At 27.8% G+C, this 10,018-nt stretch overlaps 1 protein-coding gene and 1 non-coding gene across 2 annotated transcripts; both read right to left on the bottom strand.

Moving 5' to 3' along the window:
- Nucleotides 1–4,950: 4,950 nt before the first annotated feature.
- Nucleotides 4,951–9,783, bottom strand: LOC107491826 (probable protein disulfide-isomerase A6). Its single transcript, XM_021125981.2, has 12 exons — nucleotides 9,757–9,783; nucleotides 7,023–7,201; nucleotides 6,824–6,908; nucleotides 6,615–6,709; nucleotides 6,455–6,513; nucleotides 6,264–6,381; nucleotides 6,166–6,193; nucleotides 5,993–6,084; nucleotides 5,733–5,889; nucleotides 5,511–5,635; nucleotides 5,251–5,350; nucleotides 4,951–5,030 (listed from the first exon to the last, which is right to left on the bottom strand). Exons 1-12 carry the CDS (start codon nucleotides 9,781–9,783, stop codon nucleotides 4,965–4,967), a joined length of 1,131 nt encoding a protein of 376 aa, XP_020981640.2. The 3' UTR covers nucleotides 4,951–4,964.
- TRNAP-CGG (transfer RNA proline (anticodon CGG)) lies at nucleotides 7,513–7,584 on the bottom strand. The gene has a single exon. It is a non-coding gene; the product is annotated as a tRNA-Pro (tRNA).
- Nucleotides 9,784–10,018: the final 235 nt, after the last annotated feature.

Genomic DNA, 10,018 nt, shown 5'->3' with positions numbered 1-10,018 from the left:
TATTGATATAGAAAAATTAATAGTAAAATATAAAAATAATTGTTAACAAAAAATTTGGTAAATAAAATCACAATTTAATAATTAAAAAATTATTGAAGGGTAGTATCTAAAAAAAATAATTTAATTATTAATTTTTTTAAAATTATTTTGGTAAAAATACAATTTAACTAATAAAAAAAATAATTTATTAAAAGGTATTTTGGTAAACAAAATTTAACAATAAAAAATAAATTTTTGCTAACAGGTATTTTTTCAAAAAATAATTTTTTTTTTAAAAATGGATAAAGTTAATATTAGTTAACACAAAAAATTTTAAATAGATTAAAGATGAGGTTTTTTAAAAATTAGAAGGAAGGAAGATGTATATTTATAAAATAGAGTGGAGGAGAATGTCATTTTAGCATCTCACAGGAGAGAAGAGTAGAATTTTCTCTAATATTAATTTCCCTTAAGATATAATTTAATCATATTTTAAGGTAATGTATGGTCTATAATTAGAGAAAGTTAAATTAAGAGGCAATATTAACTGGAGGCTTTATTTGTTAAACAAAACATGATAAGCTGTCTCTGAATGCCTTCCCCGCCTCATGTTCCAGATTTAGAAGTCGTCTTCTTCCCTTCAAACATATATAAAATAAAAATTCATAATTCTTCTCTCGAGTTTCCTCTCTTTCTTTATCTCTTCTCGTTCCGTGCTTAATAAATTCTTGCACTAAAAATAAGAAGAGAAAAAGAAAGAGAGGACAATTAAACTCGTATGGAGGAGTCTTATGGACGCTATCAATATGAACAAAATAATATGAACAACGCGCGCGGTGTAAATAATGACAACAAAATGTGGTTATCATCAACCGTTAGGCAACCAACATCATCATGGGATTTATATCAAGAGCCGTCGTATTCGACGAGGACGAAGGCGGCGGCGAAGGAGACAAAGAGCACGTGGTGGTGGAATGATGCTGAGAGGAAGAGAAAACGGAGGGTGGCCAAATACAAGCTTTATGCAACTGAAGGCAAGTTCAAGCATAGTATCAAGAAAGGTTTTCGTTGGCTCAAGATCAAATGGATCAAGATGGTAAAAGATTATTAATTAATTAGATTCATACACAACACGTATGCATATATGAGTTGGAAAATTGGAATTCATTGTAATATCTTGTGTATTGTCTTATAAATAATGATCGTAACTGCTTGCATAAATGTTTGTATTTTTGTAGCAACCTTCTTTTTTGGTAATGTTTTTATGGGGGTTTGATTTTTCTTTTTAATTAATTAATTAGTTCCTCCATTTTGTGTAATTTGATCCTCTTATTATTATTAGTTCCTGCTTTCTAGGACTCTTTTATTAAACCAGAAATTTATCAACGTGAAATAGATTGCAAAATGTTAATTTCTTGATGTTGAAATGCCAAATGCATTTCTAGTTGTTTGTGTTATTCAATTCCTTTCATCATTTAATTTCTGAAAAAAAAAAAGAAATGGATAGAACTTGAGGTTTTTAAAATCTTGCTTATTTTAAGGTTGAGGTTGTAGAAATGAAGAAAAAACAAGAACCATATTAGAGGCGTAATTAAGAGCTAACTAATTGAAATAATAGTCACAACATTATTGTTAACGTTAACCAAGCAATTTTCTTATTCGAACTCTTCTCTCCAAGCAAACTTTATAAATCATATATAACAACCCTTCCCGCAGCGGCCGCGGCATCGGGGTGGCGGTTTCGTTCAGTACCTAAATTTGCTAGCTCGTTTATCTTTCACATTTCTATCATTTTAATATAATATGTTGGACTACGTTTGTTTTTGGGTATTGAAATTGAGACTAAATATTGTGTTTTGTAATTATAGATTGAAACTAAAATTTTAATTTTAGAATACAAAATGTCAATTTCTTTAATACTACAAAAAGTAAGAACACAAGCCATAGAAATAAAGACTGAAATTTTAATAACATATTTTTAAAATATTTTTATTTAATTTTTTAAATTTTAAATATATTTCTTAACATTCATATTTATTTTAAATTAAATATAATATTAAAATATAATAATTATATATATTTTATACTAAATATAATACAAAAATTTAATTTAATTTTTATTTTTTAATCTCTATCTCACAATTTCTATCTTTTAAGTTTTACTTTTTCTTTCAAACATAATTTTATAGAGTGGAGTGTTTTTAGATGGAATAGCATAGATACTTAATATTATATATATTTAAGAAGAGGTGATTCTTTCATTTAATAGTTAGCTTTTAATGTTATTTTTCTTAAGTATTTTAATGTTATTTGTTTACGACTACAAATTTAAAAAGACTAAAAGAGTGAAGTTAGAAATGACAATATAGAGTGGGAATGGTCTCTTTTCTCCCCACTCCACATCTTGAAATTTCATTTCATCCATTTTTCATGGCAGAAAAATAGTTCTCTCATCTTCGTTTTTCGCAAAACAAATATGACATTTATTTTAATCAAGATGTTAAAAATATATTTTTATAAATATATTTATTTAAAATATAATTTATTTATTTCACCATACTTTAAATAAAAATAATATTTTTATAAAATATCAAAATTCATTACAAAAAAATAGAGTTATTTTGACACTTTATTTTTTAACATCATAATTAAATGTCAAAATTAATATATATTTTTGACAAATATCACAAATGTCAAATTTTCTATATTTTCTTGACGAAAAATTTAACCGTAGAAAATTAATCCTCAATTTTGACACTCATTTGTTTTCAATTTACTCTACTATTTTTTTTCTTTGAGCTCTGTTAATTTTGACATCACTGCTCTCAATTTAGGATTATACTATTCATTATTTATCTTCAAAATCTCAATTTATTTTTTAGTTTCAAGATCACATCTCATTCTTTGTTAAAATTTTTTGTTGAGAATATTTTATAGTCAATAAGTGTCAAAATAAATAGTATTTTTGACAATTAATAAGTATCACAGAAAATATGTTCTCAAAATTTTCTAACAAATTATTTTTGACAGCCAATATTTATCAAAATAAGATTTAAATTTTTTTCACAATCGCTTATATGTTAAAAATACTATTTTTGACAAAACTTTTATTAACATATTTTCATAGTTAAAATAGTATCAAAATTTGTTTTTTTGACAAATTTTAATTTTCTTTTACACATTATAACCCTCAAAAATAATCTATATTGTTGTAGTGATCAAATTCTGAAAATTCACTATCTAATGCTAAAAAGCTATTTTTACATAAAAATAATTATAATTTTTTTATTAAAAAATCCACTAAAAAAATAGTCTTATGAAGTTCTTGTAGAGATTATTTAATCCAATAAAATATATTAATTTTACTATAATTAAGATAAAATATATTGAATATTTTTTATTATATCTTTAATAAAAATAACAAATATTAAATACTTAAATTTTAAATAAAATATACAATACAATTTTTAAAAAGAAAAAAGTATTGTAGATCATTTATCTTTTATATTTCCATATTTTTAACATATATATTATGTTAGAGCTAGGTATTCTATAATATCTAACATACAATATCGAATAACATAGGACGCTTAATATTATATTTAAAAAGAGTGTTTCTTTTCTTTTAAATCTTAATAGTTAGCTTTTTAATGCAATTTTTTCGAAATATTTAGTAATGATATTGGAGCTTAAGTTTTCAACAATTATTGACCTTTTGATTGTTGTTTATGACTACAATTTAAAAGTGGTGAAATTAGGAATGACAATATAGAGGAACAGGGACGGATCTTCTACCTTCATCCCACATCTTGAAATTTCACCCATTCTTATTTTCCACGACAGGATAATATTTCTCCCCATCCTCGTTCTTTGCAGAAAAATATAGTCTTATGGGATTCTTGATTGTGGTTGTGGAGATTATTTATTTTAATAAAAAATCGATATAAATTTTTTAAAAAATATATTGTAGATTTTAAATAATTCAAATTTAAAATGTTTTCTAATCTTCAAACGTTAGTATTTTTATCATAGTATTTTTATAATTTGATGACTTTTTTAGGATAAAATATTATTTTGATCCTAATATTCGACTTAAATTCTTTTAATTCTTAATATTTTAAATGTCCTATTTTTATCCTAAAAGACTTTAAACGGATTTAATATTGTTATACCTTTAAATTCGATTTGATTAATTAACCAAAAAATTTTTACATGAGCAATAATTGATGGATCAATTTTACTAATCCATTAAAATCGAATGTTATATTGACTTTTAAATATACTAATTATTCATGTTAAATTTAACTTTAGGACAACATTAAATTCATTCGAAATTGTTTTAGACTGAAATAGAGCATTTAAATCATTAGAAATTAAATTAGAATTTAGTCTTAATTTTGGAGACCAATATAATACTTTATCTTTTTTTATTATTTTAGTTTAATATATATATACATTAAATTAAATTAATATATATGATTTTTTCGAGACAGAAGTTCCCACACAGGTTGGGGGATAAAGTTCCCATCCCCATTTTAAAATTCTCCACATAAAACTTTTTTATTTCTATCCCCGTTCTCGCAAGATTATTTTTGCCCTCATTCTTATTCTTATTCCTATCTTCCTTACGGATCTTCATTGTTATTCCTAGTCCGTATCTCATAATAAAAAAAAAGTTTGATGTAGTAATAAACTAATAATTAATACATTACATGATAAATTAAAGGGTATAAAGGTTTTCACTCTTCTTTGGACCGAGATCAGTATTTATAAATACATACATGTTTGGAACTATTAAAATACAGAGCAAATGAACAATTATACTACCAGCTGATTGAAGTATCTTTCGTTTTAATTTTAAAGCCTACATTGCAAAAATAAGCCTAATAGACTAGTAGTACATATTTAGGTGACATAAAGAAACTAAGGAATTACATGCAGCATCTGAATGCCATTAATTACCCTTTATTTCACCACCTTAATGATTAAGCAAATAAAGATAAGATGTTCTTCTTGAGAGTGAATTCATCTGTCTTGGTTGGGTTTATTGACTGCACCAAAACATAGAAAAACCAATTAACATGTGCAGCCAAGTCATGCATCCATAATTATGGTCTTTTTGAATGAAGTTGATAAATGAGAGTCGTTAAATAATAGATTTGACTAAATTATATTCAACAGCTCTAAACTATTAACTTTATACAAATTTAACTACACTTGAGCTTCTACCTTTGATAATAGTTCTTTAAGATCCAAACTTAACAAAATTACCTTTTCGAGCATTCTCTCAAGCCGTTGAACCTCGTTTTTTGCATACTCTTTACCCTTTTCCATACAGTTCTTAGCAAGTTTTAAGTACAATTTGCCATATCTGGGAAAAATTAAATCAAAACTACATATCAAAATCTTTTTAGAGAGAAAAACATAACAGTTACGAGAAATTGAATCAAACAAACCATAAAAGACAGAGTTGTAACCAAATACTTAGGACTATATATACAATAATAATATAACCACGAAATTGTTCAAACCTTGCATCAGATCCTTCAAGATCCTCAACTTCCTCTTCAAGTTGTGAATAGATGGCCTTTTTGTCATTGTCACCTGCATTCACAAATTTCTTCACCAACTTATCCAGGGATGCTACTATACCAGCCTGTTCCAAGAACAATTAATTAAGCCTTTTAGAGATTTAAAACACGGAGAATGAGTTACAAATTGAAAAAAAAAATGGTATCAAAAGAGGTACCAACTTTAGAAGTAAGTCTTCCTTGTCCATCGCGATTTGTGCCACATTTCTCATTGATGTAAGATACAATATCATCCAAATTACGAGCACCTTCATAAACTTCACCAGCTTTATTGCTCTTTCTGAACAATTTCAGTTTGGGATAACTAGTAATTTCATATCTGTACTGGCAGAATTTAACATTCAATTAATGCACATGTGTGTATCTTAATTAGAATTATATATAATTTAACATTCAATATAACACACATGGTATGAACTTACTTTGTAGTTACATCCTTGTACATGTCACCATCAATACTAGCTATAACTACATCTTCTTCTAGTTTAAATGCTGTAGCAACCTTTTCATAAGTCTATAGAAACAACGAACAGAAGGATTAAGTCATTAAGCTATGACTATAAGCTATAATTAGGACAGATAATAACATCCTTACAGGGGCAAAGGCCTTGCAATGTTTGCACCTGCAAGAAATTTTTTTTAATCAGAAAAATTCAAAATGAAGAATTTAAGATGGTAAAAATCTGTACTTACCAGGGTGCATAGAACTCAACAAGAACATGTTTTGTTTTATCCAAGACAATCTTATCAAAGTTAAATAAGGTGAGAGGCACCACATCAGATGGAGTTGTTGCTATCTTTACATTGGTACCTATATTAACAACACATATTTGTTTCATCACAGTGACAATGCAGATGCAGAAGAAAATTTAGATTGATAATACCTCCTTTCATGTTCACAAATCCAACAAGGGCTTCTGCGGTTTTTGCACCTTCATATCTACTTACACCACATTCAAGCAAATCAAACCAATTCGTTCATATATATGTGACTGATAATCTAGAAGTGAATTAAGGAAAGGGGTTCAGGTGCGAGCTTACAACATAGGTTCTAAAGAACCCTGAGGAAACCACTTAATTGTAGGGTAAACAGAAACCCCATATTTAGAGCAAATGCTTTTATCTGCATCACAATCTACCTGTGCGCACACATGTTAGGTGTATACTAAAATCAACTACCAAAATTAATTATATAAAATACGTATTAAAATATAAAATGAACTAGTGTACATAGTATTTTTGAGACTACTAACTTTGGCGATCAAAACGGACTTGCTTTTCTTGAAAGTTGCTGCGAGCTTTTCATACTCCGGTACAAGCTTTTTACAGTGGCCACACCTAAATGCATTGGAAAAATAATTAACGAGTGAAGAATGATAAAGCGTTGCATGCACTCAATCAAATCTTGATTTAATATTAATTAAGGGAAGAACGTAACGTAGAAGAGCGTACCAGGGAGCGTAGAACTTGATGAGAACGCCGCGATCATGGCCAACCTCGTTTTCGAAGTTGTCCTGTGTGAGCACAAAGGCGTCGTCTTCTTCCGCAAAAGACGACTGAAACAAGAAGAGACCCATTATTATCGCTACGAGGGCCATCATGAATGTGCTGTGCACTCCAGGATCCAAAAGCTGATCGAGTCTCCGGAATTTGTCTTGGTTTTCGTTATTGTAAAATTATTGTGGCGTTACATTCATCATTTAACAATAATTAACACCATCGCTTTGATAAGTGATTATTATTATTATTAGATTGATGTTGTTGAGTCGCTAGATATAAAATCAATGCTCATCTTGGCACTCATTATTTCAAATCTATACCATTCATGTAAGAGAGTGTATACTTGGTATTAGTGGAAGAGTTTTTTGGATGAGTAAAATAACTGAAAGATTGGTGTTTCAGGTACACTGATAATTTAAGATTACTTAATTGAAAATTAATAGAGGTGTTCCGAGAATCGAACTCGGGACCTCTCGCACCCGAAGCGAGAATCATACCACTAGACCAAACACCCTTCTTGCCGTTGTTTGGGGATGTTAATTACTTCGCTCCTCAATCAATTTATTTCAACATTCCATGCTGCCAACCAGCATAAAATATATGTCTGTCTTACCCGCCGCAAATGAGGGTTGTCCAAATATATATGGAAAATTATTACACATTCCGCTGAGAAAATTAGAATATGATATTTCACGTACCAAAAGTTTGCCAAATAGTTATTGGTCTTGTAGTGAGAGTGAAAATGATAAAAATAACTCTACTTATAGAGTTGATTTGTTATAAAAGACCAACTCAAAAAGAATGGTAATGGTTCGTGGTTAACATCTTATGATAAAAAAATCACTTTATAAATCAATTTGAGTAGATTAAGTGATCAGTTTACTTGTCTGTTTAAGTAAGTGATAGATGTTTGAATTTCACTTTATACATACAACAATTCATTACATCTTACTTTATGTATACAATAATTAATTAGTCAGCGTCACATCTTTAAATAAAACTCAAATCTACAATGAATTAGTTATTAATTTGTTAAACTAAAAAATATCATTAAAAAAAATCACTTTACAAATACTGGCCCATAAATAGTCCCCATTAAGTTTCTGAGTTGTAATCTCTTGTTTCTTCTCTTTTGGGGTGTTAGCCCTCTTTGTGTACAAAAAAAATGGAAATTAATTTCCAGTGGATATATATACAGACAATATCTTAAATAAATTATATAAGTTAATATAATAAATAAATAGCTATAAGTTAATATTTTGAAAAGTTTAACAGAGTCATATAGGTCATTAACCATTTAACCATATTATGTATATATTAAAAATTAACTGCTTATATAAAATATAAATATTAAAGTATAAAATATACATTAAAATATATATATATATATAGACTAATTTAATAATTAATTTTTTTGTGTACATAATATTTTTGCATAAATCATAGCACTGGAGAAACAACCAATATTAAATTATTTAAGTTTGGTTTAGTAAAATTTTTTAAAAAGGTGTTTGTATTTTTTAAAAACACAAATTTTTTATTTTGTGTTTGGTAAATTAAAAAGATTATGTACTTGTATTTGTAGCTTTTAAAATATCGGGATACTTTTAAAAATAACTAAGATAAAACTTTTTAAAGTTGGTCTATACTTTTCAAAATTTAAAAGTCTAATATAACCTCATATATTAACTAATTTTCAAATTTAACGTTTAAATTTATGTCTTTTATAGTTTAAATTTTAAAAACTATTTTATCAAACGTAATTGTTGTTACTTGTATTTATTAAAAGTCATTTTTTATTTGATTTATCAAACATAAATGCTATATATATTTTTTAAAAAACTATCTTTTAAAAATTAACTTTTATAAACTATTTTTAAAAGATAAAATTTTTACCAAACTAAGCCCTAGTATAACTTATTATTTACGAACCCTTTAATGTTGAATGTATAAACTCACGCACTAACAAGTATTTTAATATTTACTAAATTATTATCTAATTTTGATAATTAAACTATAGAGTTTAATTTAATCAAATAAATAATTCAAATAGAATTTGAATTTATTTTGATAATTAAATTGTAGAGTTTAATTTAGATTTATTTTTAAAATTACTTAAAACTTGCAAATTTTTTTACTTATATATTAATATTTTGTTATAAAATGATTTTAAATTTTTTTAATTTACTTTTCTTGCATCAATTAAGCAATCAAAACACGATAATAAAATTTTGCCTTATTTTACTAAATATTTTTTTCTATTATTATAATCATCTATCTTTAAATAAATCACAAATATATGATATTAAAATGCGTATGATAATTAAATCTAATCAATATTATCACTATCATTCTAAAACTATTTCAAAATCAACATTTTTTTAATATAATATGAACTCAACAAAATACTAAAAAATTTATGCACTAATATTTTTATTGATATATTGAACAATATGAAAAATATGATTTAATTGGCATAAACTGTTTAGTTGGTTGGTTACCGGACGATTCGGGTGGAGGTTTGAGATGGTAGGGACGCCTTGTTCTGATCGGTTGTGATCGGATCGGGCCAACCGGGCTGCCGAGCTCTTGTTGTGGAGAGAGGGGTGTCACCTGCAAAGACACTCCGACGCTCTAGTCAGTTAGTGTGCAGGCGAGAAATAGACAGGTGGAATGTGTGACGTACCTCGGGGAAGAGCTGGACCCCCGCCATATATATCGTATCAGGGGTGGGCCCCGCAAGGGCAGAGCCTACCTTCCTCGAAGCTTCCTAAGACAGCTGTGATGAGGAGCTGCCCAGGACGCGTGTTCGGGTCAGACTTCGAAGGTTTTCCACCGACCGTCCGGGTCGGAGGGCCCATGGGTCGGGTTGGCCCATGCCGCTTTGGGCCAGGCCGTAACAGTGCCCCCAACGCGCCAGTAACAGCCGTGTGGTCTGTTGTTGGCGT

This window comes from Arachis duranensis, chromosome 6 (assembly GCF_000817695.3).
Source record: "Arachis duranensis cultivar V14167 chromosome 6, aradu.V14167.gnm2.J7QH, whole genome shotgun sequence".
Lineage (NCBI taxonomy): Eukaryota > Viridiplantae > Streptophyta > Magnoliopsida > Fabales > Fabaceae > Arachis > Arachis duranensis.
This window is presented reverse-complemented; position numbering and strand designations above follow the sequence as displayed.

Coding starts and splice junctions, on each gene's coding strand:
- LOC107491826 (XM_021125981.2), bottom strand. CDS start 9,783: ATGGCGGGGGTCCAGCTCTTCCCCGAG. Junction 6,909..7,022: donor ATCAAGTTCTACGCTCCCTG/GTACGCTCTTCT, acceptor CAATGCATTTAG/GTGTGGCCACTGTAAAAAGC. Junction 6,710..6,823: donor AGTCCGTTTTGATCGCCAAA/GTTAGTAGTCTC, acceptor GTGTGCGCACAG/GTAGATTGTGATGCAGATAA.